The following is a 17,185-nucleotide window of genomic DNA, read 5'->3' as shown; positions in this document are numbered from 1 at the left end:
TTACCTAAAATATTATAGAGTTCTAACTAGCTATGGAGAAGATGACATGCAGTGTACTTAATTGTTTCAGATGTGGTCTTCTCAATCGTGGCTAAAGTTTGTATTTACAGAAATAAATTAACAACTTCCTTGCAAAGCACACCGGGCGTACATCCGATGAGCACTTCAGTTCTAGGACTTATTACACTTTTGATGTGAATCTCCTGACCATCCCTGCTTTTTATACTTCAGTTTGTGTTGCATAGCTCTTTGCTAGAGCCGTATCAGCTTTGTAGATTAGACTAGACCTAAATCTGTGGAAAAGGGTAGTTACCCATTCGTGCAATTCAAAAGTTACTTTTACCATGTCATGTGATATCTGTGAGCCTTCCTAAATCAGAGGAAATCAACTGGTTTTTTAATCTTTAAATTATATTTAGAATCTAGCTTAGACATCATCTAATATTTTAAAAACGTTATCTGAGATGCCTCTCAATACCAACTGCAGCTACTTAAGTAGGGCTAAGAAAACTGCTAAAAGCACGTTGGCTAACATGCTAGAGTAGAACTGCATTTTCCAGCCGATAACTTCTCGGACCTCCCTATCCTCGTCCTGCTAACCAGGTGCCACTGTCAGAAAGCAAAGTCCAAGCTTTAAGAGACCTCTGATACGATTTGCTTTGTGCCAGCTGCTGTATCTCCTCTGCTGTTCGTGGTGAGCAGCGTACCACAGGATCGGGTACCCGCTCTGCTCGTGGAGACCCACTTATGCCGCACTCTCAGCTCAGGTTTGTTTAGGGGTACGAACCTCGACTCATATTTAAAGTGTGTGGGATTTCTGAGCTTGGTTTCTTTGCAAGAATTTTGCAGTCCGTTTTAAACCTAGTGATCCGAAAGTCTCCGTTACCTTACATCCTCGTAAGGGTGGGTGGCTGGACTAGACAGCTTAGGAGCATTGTCAAATTCCTTATGACACAAAGTTCTTCTTTCATCCTAAATTCTGTATACTCAAAGCTTTGGGATGTTTGTAACATTTCTAACATGCAGTTGGTAAGGTACTCTTATCTGAGCATCAGTTATTTGAGAAAGCGTCCCCTGACTGATAATGAAGAGGAATGGCACTTCTGGGGCTTCCTGTCTGGAACAAAGTGGTTGCCAACCATGCCGCGGCCCTCCGGGCTTGCAAGCCTTCAGCAGACACAGGAAGGGTGAGGATGCTATTGTTCATTTAAATCCTTGATCCTAAACTCTGCTTTGAGTAGGTATGTTTATACCCACCCCAAATTGCGCTGAAGTCAGTCAGGCTATTCGTGGTAACGGTATTTTGCTAGCGTGGGGTCAGGTTGCAGGCCTGAGGCTCAGAGTTTATCTGTCTCTTTTTATATGAGAGAACCACTAGCTACTTTTTTTCATATACTTTAACTGCTCCAGCTCTCAGAAATGTTGTTATTGGCATATATGTTGTTTTTATAAATTGCATTAAAGATATTCCATTCTCTATCATCATTTATTTGAAAAAAACCCAAGTAGCCCAATTTGACTGTGATATAAACATTTCATTCATTCATTTAAAAAATGTGATAAGTGAGAGAAATGTGGGTTGGCAATGGAGCCAGCAGCCTGGAAAGCACATGATAGGAGCTGGGAAACAGCACAGCGGATATCTGCACTTCAGTCGAATGCTTAAAGTTTGTTCCAGACCATTAGGGTTGAACGTTTGCAACCAACAGTTATGTGAGTAACACATATTTGAGTGCAGAGTGCACAATATTTTCCATTTACTGTACCCTGGCGCTGGTATGTTTTTTCTTTCTCTAAAAAAGAGGAAAGATCAAATTTGACAGATATGAAATGTAATCCCAAAGTAACGACTAATCTTAATCCAAAATACTCAAACTTCATTAATGCAGGTTTGCACTCAAAGACGACGCTGAAAGGCCGGGAGGGAAATGGCTGAATTCACAGAGATGCTCAAGCATCGGGGCGCCCAGTGGGGCTGTCTGGGTGGAGTACCATGGAAATTCAGACTACTTTTTCACATCTTTGTGCATGTGTTTAGGTTGCCGATTTGAAAATATTGCCCTCAGTTCGAACTACTCACAGTGAAATTCTTCCATGCTTGGTAGGGTTCGTCTGCATGGGCGAAACAACTGGTAGCTAAAAGATCTTTTCTATTGCCTCCTAAAATGATTGATGTGATTATGTATCTACGGGAGCGACATATGCTAACACAAAAATGAGGTATTATTCTAGTCATAATTTGAGTGTAAGTCCCATAGTCATTACTGTAACATTAAACAGTAGTATTAAAGTGTTCCTACAGTCACTACACAAACAAATGAAAAATACACATATGGTTTTTTTCCCCCCCGTGAATCAGGCTGCTAAAGCTCCTGACCCTGAAATTAAAGATGAATCTGAACAGCCATTTAAATGTTTATAGGATTGAAATCCCACCTAAGCCATGTGTTTATCGTGACCACATACTCTATTGCATAGCATCTGTTGTCATGAACGCAGATATAATAGCAGCATATTTTTATAAAATTAAAGTGTATATTGTTTGTAAAACACACCATATAGATCAATAATTCTTACTTATGAAAAGCGTGTTTTAAAACAAAGCACAATTAGGCAGTATTTCTCTGAGAAAACAAGAATTAAATTTTAACTAGAAACAGCATTGTTTTTAAACAAGTTGAATTGCTTTTAATGCTGGTGCTGTGTTCAAATCATCCTCAAATTACAAAGAAATATCTTCCATTCTGCAGGATAACGGGAAGATATTTTCTCTACTTGTTTTGATTCCTCAAGTGTAGTCTTACCCTTAAGCATCTCCAGAGTTCCGCGCGGCCTGTCATCCATTTGTTTCCTCAAACGCTTCGCAACCTTTGCGCCTGTCTGAAGAAAGACGGGGGAAATGGATCTGGAAATCAGAGATCTCTGAACGCTCTTAGGAGGTTTATTACCGTTCTTGGTGGTTGCAACAGGTCGTGTAGCAGTGTCACTGGCCACCGGCTAACAGCAGCATGGCTGTAAGCAGGCAAAGGAAACCAGTTCCGCGCAAGTGAGCAATAAATGATGGTATTTGGGATCCTCAGGCTGAACTGACTGCGTCCTCTCTACGGCTGCCTGGCCCACCCTCGGTCCCATACAAAATACGCTGGGTTCAACACATTTCCTTAAGATCGGGTGCGCCTGGGGCTATGTAAGCGGCTGCTTATTCGTAGGGAAGCCTTAGGTCTGTGTTCAGTTTATACCCTGTCCAAAACTTAACATCAGTGGACGAGGAAATGGATTCTCTCTCCTGCATGGAAATACAGAGACTAAGCTGTTTAACAGTAATATCGATTTCCTTTAATAGCAGGGGTTACACTCAAAGAGTAGAGAGTAAACAACTTAAAGGTTAAGTTTGCTTCGCTGGACAAGACACATCTCTTGCATGTTTGAAATTGCGTTAGCTTAGCTTTGCCTGCTCTGGATCCAGCTATGCTAGGAAGGGACAGCTGAAGCCAGCAGCATTTCAGAGACAAGATGTTAAGCCTACCACATACAGATTTTGCACCTTTTGATTCAGGTAGTTGTAGTGAAGCAATGACCTGCATCATTGAGCAAGGAAATAAGTGACTTACAGAAGGGTGTGACCTTCAGGTTGGCCGGTAAGCTCGTCTCCGTACTTCGGGAGGTGTAGCAGCCTCACGATTACAGCAGCCAGGAAGAAAAAAGGCTCTCGCTCTGCCTCGCTGCTGCTGTGCCTGTTTTCATCAATGCGGGAGAGGCTCCGAAATCCCTGCGGGGACGGCCTGCAGAGGCCCCGCAACAAAGCCGCCTGCCGCAGCAACTAATAACCGTCCTCCATCTGCCCCTTTGCCCCAGGGCGCCGACCCTGCTTGTCCCATCACCCCTGCCCTTTCCTCCCTCTCGGAACAGCTGCCCCCTCTCCGGGGAGGTTTGTCCCCTCCCGCTCGCCCCAGAGATACTTCGCCACCCCAGAGGTTCAGAGGCTGGAAGACAAAAGGACGAGAACGCAGCACGCGGTGTGGCAAGAGGGCAGTGCAGCACGGGTGGTGTCAGCTCGGTCCCAACTCCTCTACGGCCCTGAGTATATCTTCTAATCATTCCTCCTTACAGGAGAAAGTAATTCTTATAATAAGAAAAAGAGCTGACGTTTTTGAAATTAGGTTGGGTGTTTTTTTTTTTAAACATAGTCTGTGGAAGAAATTGTTATGATAACAATATAATAGATATTATAACTGTATGAAAACTTTTATATATACAAGCAAAAGGAAGAGATTCAAACTGGAAAAAAACCAGGTTTGAATGAAGTGGCTCTTTTTGACCGGGTGTTGTAGCCTGCCCCTAGCTTTAGGCACCCCATTTCACCCCATTCAGGAGGCATTTCTCTGCAGGATCACTATTCAGCCATTAAAGAACGAGAACGACCCTCCTGCAGAGGATGATTCGGATCACTGAAGCCAAGCTCCTGCTCTGAATTATCCTTGAGTGGTCTGTGTCTCTGCGTGTGCTCTGTTGGGAGGTGGAGATGATTACCCTGCTCATGTAGGGACCTGAGTTACGTGCGTGAAGGCAGCTGGTGTGACTGCCCTCCAAGATCTGTATTACCGTCCTGTTAGCATGCTTTCCAAATTCTAGGCTATCTTGAGAAATTGGAAAGAACTGGTTCTCTGTGGGAAGAGTCATTTAGCCACCAGACACATGTTAAGTGTGCTTTCTTATCATGCCTTCATAAGCACAGCTTTAGCAAATATAATTATGAATGCAGCAGTACTTGAATTCCAAGTCTTTTCCTGTTTCATTCCACACCGAAAAATTAATTTTCAAGGAACAGATTATTAAATACTTGCATTTTTGAGCAAATATTTACTATCTCCAAGTAAATGTGAAGCCGGTTTTTTTTTTCCAAATCAATTTGTATGCTATTTGTGCAGATATTTTTGTACGGGCCGATACAGAAGTAGGTTAGAAACAGATAAAGCATGTGCAACATGAGAAAAGTGTTGTGTAACGCTCTGACTCAAAATGTAGACTTTCTTGCAGATTTACTCTCTGTTCTTATTTTTTTTTCATTAACAAAATAGTTTGGCATGACTAGATTTACTTCCTCCTCCTCTCTCTACCCCTTTCAAGTATTAAATTTCTTCCTTCCTCGCCTTCCCCGCACAGGGAAGAAGCAGTTTGTGTTCAGGTCCATTTTAAGCCTCTGAACCTGCACATCAAATAAACCGAACTAGTTCCTCAGCGGATGAAAGATGGAGGAGAAGTTATTAATGAGGTTCTTATTGACTCAGTGTGGCTTCAACATAACAGGAACCCCAACAGCTTATTGCGTTTTATATATGGAGACATATGCAAGGCTTTTTCTGTGCTGTCACTATCAAATTATGGTGATGATACTGGTGCAAAGGAAAAAGGTTCAAGTCAAAAGATTTACGTTACTTAGCACAAAAAGGGCTTTACCCTTTAAACACGAAACATTCTCCATAAATGTTAAACAGAGGCTAGTAAACATAGACCTCCTTTTGATTGTTGAACCAGCAATAAAGTTCAATAAAGCCCTTACTCTGTCCCTGAGAGCCGGCTCCCGTCTTGCCAGCGACACAAATGCCAGCCTAAGCCAGCGGGTGTTCAGGAACGCGTACGGTAACGTCGACGTCAGCGACGCACCGTGGAGCTCCCGTAAAAGACAAGACCACCTCCGGTACCTTGTCAGCAACCTCATTTCCCACTGCAGTCACGGAAGCCCTTTTGCTAGAGGTTCTCCTCCTTCGCAACTGAATCTTGGTGTACGCGATGAAACATTTCGGTGGATTATTTCAGTATTTGAAAGACTTTGTTCTGACTGTGTCTGCGCAGCTTTTGTTGTCTGTGAACGCTGAGTTCCGGAGGCTTGCTGGCACGAACAGCCACCCCAGATGGGGTTCAGAGATGCGTGGGCACGTCGCCGTGGAAACCGGGAGCTGCACGCCAACCGCGGCGGGGGCTGCGTGCTCTGCCCAGCGCGGGCAGGGAAGCAGCGCCACGCGAATTATCGGAACGGTCAGAGCGGCTGCGGTGGCCATGACTGGCAGAAACGCCTTTGCCACTCATCTAGCGAGGGCAGGAATACCTCGTGACTGCAAAACGGTCCTAAATTACAGCAGCCGAAGGAAGCGGAATTTGCTTGTGCACGTTCTGTTAATAGAAAAGAAAGCTAAATTGGACGCAAAATTTCTTTGCCCTTAATTATTTGCTCAACTCAATCTCTGTCTTCAGTCCTCTGTCTTCACCTGTTGATATGTTCATCCTTTGCCTGTGAGCTCACAAGTCAATGACTAGCGAGGACACGCACTTGGCTTTGCAACTTCATTTCAAGATTACGTTTGAGAATTGTGAAAGGGAAAACATTCATTTACTACTTGTGGAAGATAGCGTTTTCTTTTTAATGTACCTCTTGTATGGTGGATGAGAAGCTAGTTGTTCCCCTTTGCAAGATATTAGTTAAGATATTATAAAGCACTATGGAAAAAAATGCTGCAGTGAGCCAAAAGTTTCATCTTTTTATGGCTCTTTAGATGACAGTCATATGTTGTGTGGCAGTCACCATAAGGTCAGACACTTCACAAACATCTGTAATAGATAAACAGACTGTAGATTTGTAAGAGCGTACACTGTTCGGTAAACTGAACCAGTGTAATTAGCCGATATCTATCATGTAATTCCTAAAGTAGAAAAGTTTTTTTGACTTAACCTAATATATTGCTCTTTGCAGTCCCTTTAATTCATAATTTCCATCAGTCCATGCATATACTGCATTCCCCAAATTACCAGGTCTAGCAAGATTTTCTGTATCACTTAATTCCTACAAACCTTTGTAGTTTTTGACCATTTTGTCAGAGGAGCCCTGTAGTAATTTACTCAGCATCATAGTTCTGTAGTGGAAACCTTCTGCCGGGTTAAAGTGCTTTCCTTTTTCGTTCCAGCTAGGCGAAGTGATAGGCAAAGCTCCCAGTTTTTCTTTTACTTCTTCCCCCCCGCCGCTCTTCTTTGGGGAAGCAACAGCCTGTACGGTACAGCCCTTACGCCAGCCCGGGGAAGGGGGTGAAAGAAGAACCGAGACGGGAACCGCGCCCGCCTTCCAGGACCTGGCACCTTTCGTCCAGGCTTTCTCGCAGGCTTCCGAGTTCGCCTGGGGCCAGCGGAAGGGCCTGTCACGGCAGGACGTGGTGCCGGGCTCACCGCAAGGACGACGGCAGAGTGATGACTCCCTCCTCGTCAGGAAGAGAAAGGAGTCACCTGGCGCCCAGTTAATTGTTACAACACTTTATCCCCTTCAGGTCCTTTTCTGAGCTAGTTTTAAAGATACAATAAATACAAGTTTCAGACTGCACAAAATCCAAATTGTGCCAATTTCTGGGAATAAAATTATTTTTTTTCCCCTGCCCTTGAGGGTTTGATTTATTCATAACTGTTTTGAGAAATTCATGCAGTACAATTTTGGTGTTATTGTCTGTTAAAGATTTTCCCTCCTTTCCTTTTATTGGCCCCATTTCTCCCACACACAAATCCACAAAGCCACAGATGCTCCATTACAATGATGTCAGTCTTGCTACATGCTCCAGCTGTTTGGTAGGTACATTTATAAAGTTCAGCCTTTTACATTATGCCATAAATGTATATTTCATGTATAAACATAAAGCTAACATATTGCAGATCACTCTAAGTGTAATTTTAATGGAGGTTCAGTAAGTTTAAAAAATACTGAAAAGTGTTTAATCTTTCCGTTGGCAACATTTTTATAGTCAGTTTTCCAAATTTTTTTTTCTGAAGCTAGGTTTGAATATTCCCTGCCCCCTCTGCTATTTCATCTTCTGTGATCTTTGGAAAAAGCAGGGAGTTATTTTAGTAAGACAATATGTATTTTAACGAAAGATGTCTGAGGAAAAATATGTTTCTGTCCACATCTTCTTGGTGCTCAAACCCTCACTTAGCGTTCTGTACATTTACCAGCATACCACACTGGAAAACACCTCATTCCTGGAATTGCCGGATTTCAATGATACTTGATATGGCAGATATTCTGTTGATACAATATATAAATTCTGACAGATTGTTTTAAAAATGTATCAAGAATTGGGTCTGAGCCTTAAAGCCTTTCTTTGTATTGTGTCCTGAATTTAAAAAAAAAAAGGCTAAACAGTGCCTGGCTCTGCCTCCTCCCCCTTTTCTCTCTGGTATGTGCGCAAGAGCTCAGCTCATTGTAACTCTCTGGATCACTGAATAGTGCCCACAGGAGCCTTCCCTGGTCTCCCCTGGGTGCTTTCCTTCTTACAGGCAATGTCTTTATTTTTCACTCTTCTTTTGCTTTTGAGTTGCCTCCTTTGTCTTAATTTGAATGTGGTGCTGAGTTATCACCGTATTTGTACCATACAGTCATCATTATTCTAAAATAAATCTCCTCACTTAGGAAGATTTTGAGGCTTAATCTCTGTTTTGTTGGCTCAGTAATAAAATGACTCTCAAGAGGACAGATGAAAGGTAGTTCATGTAGTTCTCAGTAGTTCATGTTGCTCCAAGTTCATGTCCTCAGTAGTTCATGTTGCTCCAAGCAAGACCCAGAGTGAATAAAGGCTCTAATGTGATTGTAGAGGCTAAAGTTTGGGACCATGAGTTATCGCGATGTGGCTGCAGAAGAATCTTCATTATTTTTGCAGATCGGTTCACGTGTACTTAAAAATTCCACATCATAAAAACATAGCTAGGTATTCATAATAGAGCAGAGATTCAGTACTGAAATCTGATGAACTCCTTGGTGATTCCCTTGTGTCCCAGTCTCCACATTAACGTATCAGCAGTACAAGCCTGTCGGTTCTGCTCACCTGTGTGCCTTTCAGCATCATGCACATCTCAAAAGGGACACCCATATTCTGTGAGCTGAGGGAAGCATTGCCCAAGGCCCTCTACGTCTGCAAGGTGTGGAGATACAGTATGATATACGAAGTCAATGATATTTGTGACTATAATACAGGTGGTGTTGGCAAGTTCAAAAAACCCTAACAAAACCTGTTGCTCAGAAATACAGATACTGTCACCATTATTTGATTTCTTTTTAATTTGCAGGTCTTTTGTTATCCAGCAAATCCCAAGCAGCAATCTCTTCATGGTGGTAGTAGATAATGAATGCTTCTGTGATTCTGTCCCACCAATTACCATGGCACCTATAGAAATAAGGTATATCCTTTTATTTGCAAAGTTGTCAGAAAGAGATTCAAGATGCAAATATCGAAAAATTTATTATTATGGAAAACTTGCATTGCATGACTTAAGAATGCATCATTTCCCATTTTAAAGTGCTGGGGCTGTTTGAAATTAAGCCAGCTGAGAATGCATTCTTAGTTATTTTCAAGGAGAATTCGCCTTTTTTTTTTTTGGAACAGCCAATATTAATTAAGCAAACACACTTATGTGCATCTTTAAGTACTATGGTCATCTTTAGATAGCTGAACATCTCTCAAATTAGGCCCTAAGTATGTAATTTCCTTATGAGAATGGAGCTCCTGATATTAAAACTTATAGAACTCCTTACAATATAGATATCTTTTTATTTTAGGGTTGGACTGGAGTATTGAAAATGTTTCAGAATCCTGCTTTCCCAAAATATAAAAATGAAGCAAAGTAAATATATCACTTGACTTTTAGCTGCCCCGCTTTTATTTTGTGCTGCTCTGTAGGTCAGGATTTGTTTTCTCACGTAAGCTGGAATTCATCAGAAGTAGCCTGCAGTGTGCTTTTACTGCAGATTTATTATGGAAAGACAGGTTAGCAGCGTAAGTGCGAATGATACTGTCTAAACTACGGATCACTGAGGAGAAAGCACTAGAATTACCTTCTTTTTCTTGTGTTGACCACACATATCACCTTGGGTTTCTGATGGAGAGGAAGGAAGGAGCTGACAGATTTTCACTATATTCATTTCAAAACACTCCCATAAACTCAGGACATTAAAATGCAATGCTCAGATCTCTCCTTAACTACCTTGTACATAACGAATCCCTCAAATGTGAACGTTTAAAATCTCAGAAGATAAGAAGACGCCCAGAATCTTGTCATGGATTTCACCCTGAAGTAAGTTTCTACCTACTTTTCCTTTCTTTTAGACTCTGGTAGATGTTTTATTTCTTTTAAAAAAATAATAGAAAAACTATCCTCTAAGATGAAACCAGGAAATATTCTGAACACTCAGAACACAGTAGTAGGGGAAGTGGGTGACATTGTAAGTGCTGGAAATCTTTTTAGTACTCCTGTAGACAATGACTTGACTTGCTGCTTTGTAGACTGTTTTGTATCATATAAGAGAACGCGGTAGGATGTGAGCACAGACTGGCAGCCAGGAATATCTGAGAACTTGCTCCGGCTGAAGCACTGACCTCAAGATTCCTCATTAGAGATGGCTGGGAACTTTGTGCTGTTAATGTTGGTTTTCGGTAACTAGCTTCAGCATCTCAACGGTCATGCTATAGGCAATATGTTTACACACAGTATTGCCGGGGAGGGATCACTAGACATATTTAGGACTCTGTGTTCTGCATGGTACTCTTATTTGTATAGTGCCAAGGAGATCTGACAGAGACTGGGACGTGATCACAGTGGCTTGCACAGCACACGTTCACAGGCACCTGTTTTACTCTGGAGTAACGTGCCTTCGATGGTGTAATGCAATGTAGAATGAGACCTCAAATATGGCACGGAGGGGACTGGGTAATGCTTGTGCATCATGCTCACTTTCAGTCTACAATCTAGACTTGTTCAAACGAAAATTTGGACCTGTATGACTTCCTGAGTGTATTTAGTTTTGTTGTTTGCACCAATCCTCTTCTGCCTGTGTAGTTTGGTAAATAATCATGTCTCATAATTGAGTGTAATGCCTTGTATTTATTTTCCTTTGGTTTTTTTTCTTTAGGAAAATGCAAGAGAATGTGGTGGTGTCTCAGGCCTTAGTGCTAAACCTCCTCTTGTTCTTCCTCTGCTGTTGACGATTTTCTCAAGGTGACATTGACTGATGTGTTCAAATGGCATGCTAATACATGGATAAACTGTGATCTGGGAAATGGTGCAACATAGAGGACATGAAATATAGTCAGAGCATCAGCATTTCATGATTTTAAACTGTTGGTGATATAAATTCTTAAAGATATGTTGAAAAAAGATTTATCTTTTTACTTTGCGAGTCATGCAGATGTGAATTTGGCATATGGTACTCATGATTCATCAAAAAAGGACTTGGTAGATAGAGGTGACCATTGCTTTGTCTCATTGAAAACAATTTAAAACTGTGTACTTTTTCAATAAAGTATATTAAAATCACAGTTTCAGAGTGTATTTTAAGTATGATAATATATTTGTTCCATTAATTAATGATGGGAAGAGAATAAAAGAAGTGGAAGATGTTTTCTTATGCTTTTAGCCTATTTCTGAAAAGATTCAGAGAAGAAAATGTGAAGTTAGCTTTTATAATAAGGCAGAATAGCTTTTATTAACAAGTCAAGGAAACACATGTGCGTGCATGAAGCCGAGCAGGTAATATGCTGTGCTGATTTATAGCGAAGGTTTGGTTGCTGGAAACAGCTATAAAACATCTCAGCCACATTTAGAAAGTGAGTCAAAGCCTGATTAAAGCCTTTTCCCTAACTTGGGCAACCTTTAGATCAAATTGGTTGATTTGGTTGCAGATGGCAAAATCAAATACTTTTCACCTGTTACAATTTGTGGGAAGGTATGTAAAATAACCTGTATAAAAGGATGATACTGTTTTGTTAGTGTTCTGCCCTACAGACGTCGTGTCGGCTAGGAGGAGCTTGTTACGAGGAAACTGATAATCAGAGAAAGTTTGACTTGCAACACATCTGCGTCAGCAGAACTCATTATGGTTTTCACTCTCATAATTCACATTATGAGAATTCATTGAGGCTCACCCTCAGTGGGCAAAGATCAAGACCAATATTTTTTTATTCTAGGCCTTACGTTCTTCTTTGTAAGGGAAACGAGAAGATAAAATAAGATTTTTGAGTCTTTTAAAACCCTATACAAAGAGGGATATTTATGCTACCCCTAATATAATGACTATATTCCTCTTGTAATTGGTAGTAATGTCCCTGTTGTGGATGTTTTTGCTGAAGATCTTGGTCTTTGAAGTATGTTAATCTCTCAGTTTATCTTCGGAGTTCTATATGAAGTACAATGCTACCAAGAGAATAACATGACCTTCTAACAATATATACATTAGGTGCAAAATAAAACGGCACTGTTCCAAACCTGGTGCTTGAAGATTGCACGTTCCTGATTGGCAGTAAGTATGCTTTTTGCATTAGATAAGTGCTAAGCAGATTTGCTATGTATCCTAGGTGAGAATAGGGAGCTAAGCCACTGAGAGGGGCTTTGTTTTAAGGAATACTATCCAGCTTGTAAGAGGAAGGCCTAGTAAAATAAAATTTCCACTTCAATGCTTTAATGGGTTCAAATGCACCGGTACTTCCTCTGGTTCTGAAACCATACAGATCTTTGTCTGGACTCACAATTTTCTTTTCCTCACCTTTTTTGGTTCGGAGTGTTTTCCTGCAGACTTCTCTGTCCCTCCTTGTTGGTCTCAAAATGACTCACTGTGGGAATAATTTTCCAGCTGACATGCAGTCAATCTGTTGTCCTAGCGACATGCTCCGTTCACTAAGCTAATTGGGGATTCAAGGCATTTCCGACACTTGGACTGACACCGATATCCTGCAGTGCTTTGCTTGGTTTTTCTGTGAGCACCATTCCCCCTTACCCTCCTCCATCATTCTCTCCAAAATTAATCTCAATACTTTATTTATAAAGTAATTTAGTTTCTGATTTTCCTTATGAGTTTCCAGAATGCGTAACGCTACAGCCTCATAATGCTTTTGTATGTCTGATGCTTGTTCTTTCTCAGCGCCACTTAAAGGGGAAATGTTTATAAACCAACACAGTCCAGGTGATTTTTCCTTGTTAGCAGAAAGTGAAAAGAAAAATCTTTCTCATTAGAGCCACTGAAAAGCTCTGCATACAAATGCCTGTCCTGTCTGATGTATAAATCATCAGTGCTCTTACAAAGAAAAGAAATACAGTAAAAGAGAAAATTTATTTCCACTGAACCAAGATGAAAATGCCTAATAATAATTCATTGTTAATTTTGGAAAGAGGTGGACAGCTTTGTAATTAGAAAGGAGCCAGGGAGTTAACAAGAGAGATTAAAATATGATGGTCTAAATTAATATTGAGAAAGAGATTAAAATATGGGTCTGTAAATGAGTATTGCTCAGAGAAATGCAACAGTTCATTTTCACACATTAAGACAAAATTATAAAGCAGAATGTATTGGTGTACACAAACAAGTTACTATGCAAAACAGAATAATCCAAAGAAGCTGCTAAGTGTAAAAACATTTCTTATGAGTTGCCATTTCTTTGCTACCGAAGATGCCTTTTTAATTTTGTATTTATTCCTTTACAACTTCCTGATGCAGTGTGAATTCAGGTTCATAAGGCCAGTAGCTTAGGAGAAATGGAGATGGTGCCTTGGGTTCACACCTTGGCCTATGCAGGTCCTCATAGTCCATGGAGTATGTTCAGTCATTGACATTCACGTTGCTTTTTCTGAATTTCAGACATCAATCACGAGTGCATGAAACAGATCACCAGTAGGCCAGTGATAATGCTGTGAGATCCCTATTTATTGGAACTAATTGGCTGCATCTATACCAGTGAAGTGAGTGTGCCTGGAAACATTTCTTGGCGCGGAGGCCAGCTGGCTCAGAGCGGCGTGTGCATACGCCAGTGAGATCTCTTGGTCTCCAAAACGGAGTAGCTGCAATACGAACAGCCTATGTCCAAACAGAAACGACGATTATGAGTTTTATGGGACAGAGCTAGCTGACACAGGCTGAAAGCACGCCAAGGGCTATTCGAAACAATTTTACAGAAAAGCTGACCTCATTCTAATGCGTAGGAATGCTCCTGGCTGTTGTTAAGTTTGCCAGTCTGTATGTCATCGTTAGCTCTGAAACACTGAGAAGGTGTGAGGATACCGCGAAGTGGGTCTGTGCTGTCATACCATAACGTGTGGCAGGTCACAGAAGGTGTAATTAAACTTCATAACCTCACTACTCATCGGTGCTACTCCTCTCAAATCCCCAAACCTAAAAGGTCTGATCCAAAGCCCAATGTAGTCATTAGAAAAACACAGATGTATACATATGCATACATACAGCTGCATATATGTAAACTATATGCATTTTTAATAAACAGGAAATTCAGACGTCATCTATATTTTTTATCTCCCTACATCTGAGGTCAAATCCAAGGAGAACCAGGACGACTCTACAATCTGTTTCTACACAGCAAGAGGCATAGCTGAAAGTTTCAGCTTCTGCAGAGCTTGGATTTTTTTTCTTTTTTACTCTCTTTGTTAATGGCATTGATTTTCAACTTATTAGCCCCAGCTGCTTCGTCTTCCTTTAATCCTGATACAGCAAAAGCTGTCTGGGGGCTCAGGACTGGCCGTGGACACACCATTTCCTAATGGCTTTCTGTGGGAAAACTGCCTGCCCGTAACTGTCAGTGCTGCAAACACTCCTTTAAAATCCTGTAAGCCAGAGAGCCTCAGGCAGGTTTCTGCAGCTGTGCTATCTCCTCTCATTGTTTTTGTGACCTACTGCATTTTGCTGCCAGGGCCAATTCTGCAATATATATGCTAGGCAAAACAGGTGGTTGCCTAGGGCAGGAAGATATTAAAAGCAGCGGTGATTGTTCCATTGCCTAAAAGGCTTCAAGAGGCTGTTTCAGTTTCCTTCTGATAGCAAGAGCCCCAGAACAAGGCACTGGCCTGTTCAGCCCTTTGGGTTCGGAAGGCAAGATAGAAGTTTGGCTCGGAAGGCTTGCGGCTAGAAGACGCCAGTTACTTCCATCTGCCTCCTGAGCCCTTTACGGCCTCCAAGGACTCTCACGTCTTGGGGCTTTCTGTGCCTCAGAAATCCGACCCGTGCAACTTTAATGTAAATAGGCATTCACAATTGGAAAGTTTTCTGCAGAAGACTGCATCAAAATCTTGCAACTTTGGACAATATTAAGTTTATTTAATTTTCCTACTTAATTATTCTTTTCTCTGAGCTGTCCAAGATACTTCCACTAGTATGGTTTTTTCTTCTTGTCCAAGTTCTTCCCCATGGTTCTGAAGGTTTCAAGGATGTATTTAGCTGCCTTGCTCTTTATCTGTTTTACAACAATGTACTCTCTCTGACAGGTCCAGCTCCCAATTATCTACTGAGAGAGATATGGTTCCCATATACAGCCTCTTCAGAAGATCTCACTGGAGTTTATCACAATCCAGTCTGAAGGCAATTTTCTTCTGTCTCGTCTTTAGCCTTTGGCCATTAGGCTCAGATCATATTTCTTCCAATATAATAATATTCTTGCTAGAGCTCCTTGGGAGGATTTACCTCATCTTCACGAGTCAGTCCTGTTTCTTCCCAAGAATCTTTTGGAGCTGGATGTTATAACTCGGATATACCAAGTCATAGTGTAATTCTTGTGGTGCTCTGAGTGCAAGGATATGTTTCCAGCTCTTTCAGACTTTTTTTCTTTCTTCTTCCCATAGTAACTGTGGTCAACTAAGCAACTGTTATTTTATTGTTTGCAATTCCAGTACAAATTATTTTAAAGTCCACAGTTCTGCCTAGCAGACGCTTTGAAGAATTTCGAAGCACGCTGTTAATCTAGGAAGAACCCATTGACTTTCACTGGATTAGAGTTGGAAGAAGAGGCACTTTTGCATTATCGTTGAGTTAGATCCAGGTTAAAGATGGTAAAACAAACCTGTATTACCCTTCAGTAACTCGTATTAACAAAATGTATGCAATACATTTTAAAACAAAAATTACACCTTACATAGCATTTGTAAATGCCAGATGTCTGCTTAATGATCAGTTTTAAGAACATGAAACTTTCCTTGCAGCATTAGGTCTAATTGAAACTGAAATGAGTGTAAACAAGGCATGCTCTTTCATTGTGAAAGTGTTGCATTCCTGTGTATGGATATGTTAAATATCTAATTACTGAGGCTTCCTTCAGTTCTGTAGTTTAAAAAAAGGCACCCTTAATTAAACAGAAAAAAATAATTAAAGGGCGGTAACTAAATTTTTTTATGATTTTCTCCTAAGTCTGAAGGTGGCCTTACTTAAGAGTAGCCAGTAGAGCTGTGACTTGATCCAGCCAAGTGATGAGATGCTGAAACCTTAAGAAGACAATTTCCATTTTGACACTTTTAACAGATTTGATTGCTCATCGTTGTGGCAGAAATAACCAGGTAATTGTGTTTATGTCAAGCTACCCTCTAACGCCTCACCAGGTGTCAAAAGCTCACGTTTGTTCTCTGCTCTGCTGCCAAGTTTCTGGCAGCACATGGGGCGCCTTGTCTATGCAGAGATTTGTAGGTAGTTTACCCAAAATTGACAAACTAGGATGGAAAAAAAAAATCAATGCAGTATCAGGATAAGGGGCACAAAAGCTACTGCATTCTCTGTGATATTTTCATTATTAATTGAAAGTCCTTTGTTATCTTTACGTTAAAGGGAATTGAGGCTGAATTTCCAGTTTGTCATGTCAGAGTGCTGCAGAATCCAAGATGCTTGGTGAAGAGTTGAGCTCTAGTTCATTCAAGTAGTGCAGAGTTTGGTTATCTCTTACTTGAATTCTTTTATCAAAAGGTTATAAGGAGTTGACAGCTAGTAGGGCCTCTGTAAGATCAAACTCGAAAGCTGGCTTTTTTGTTCCAGATGCGGTCTTGAACTGCACTTATATGTGTTTAAAGCAGCTTTGTAAGAAAAGGTTACACTTGACAATTCCGAGTCAAATTTGAACCTTAACTCCAGAAGTTCAAGTGGTTAATGCTGGGTTTGTTTGACTATGTTAGGATTTAGTTTGCAGCTTTAACATGCTGAGTATTTCACTTCCAGGAGAAAGGGAAGATCAGATTTCAGTTCATAGCAAGAAGTGTTTTGAATCAGCTATTTAAATGTCTCAGGAAGAGTGCTAAATGTTTAATAGAGAAAGCTAGTTGGGACTAGTTGGGATAGCTGAACTAATCGAAAATGCTTTTGGCAGACATGCAAATGTGCACATGGCTCCTGAGACAGGAAATA

The 17,185-nt window shown here is 40.9% G+C and overlaps 1 protein-coding gene across 1 annotated transcript in view; it reads left to right on the top strand.

Annotated features, from left to right (window-relative positions):
* The window catches only part of CACNA2D3 (calcium voltage-gated channel auxiliary subunit alpha2delta 3), a 485,172-nt gene extending 473,872 nt beyond the window's left edge, over positions 1-11,300 (top strand). The window contains exons 36-38 of the mRNA XM_075514383.1: positions 9,097-9,214; positions 10,024-10,101; positions 10,937-11,300. Coding sequence (XP_075370498.1) covers positions 9,097-9,214; positions 10,024-10,101; positions 10,937-11,026 — 286 coding nt within the window. The 3' untranslated portion in view covers positions 11,027-11,300. The remainder of the gene's footprint in view (positions 1-9,096; positions 9,215-10,023; positions 10,102-10,936) is intronic.
* The last annotated feature ends 5,885 nt before the right edge of the window (positions 11,301-17,185 follow it).

Source organism: Mycteria americana, chromosome 11 (assembly GCF_035582795.1).
Source record: "Mycteria americana isolate JAX WOST 10 ecotype Jacksonville Zoo and Gardens chromosome 11, USCA_MyAme_1.0, whole genome shotgun sequence".
NCBI lineage: Eukaryota > Metazoa > Chordata > Aves > Ciconiiformes > Ciconiidae > Mycteria > Mycteria americana.
The sequence above is the reverse complement of the archived record's forward strand: the minus strand, read 5'-3'. Positions and strand labels throughout refer to the sequence as shown.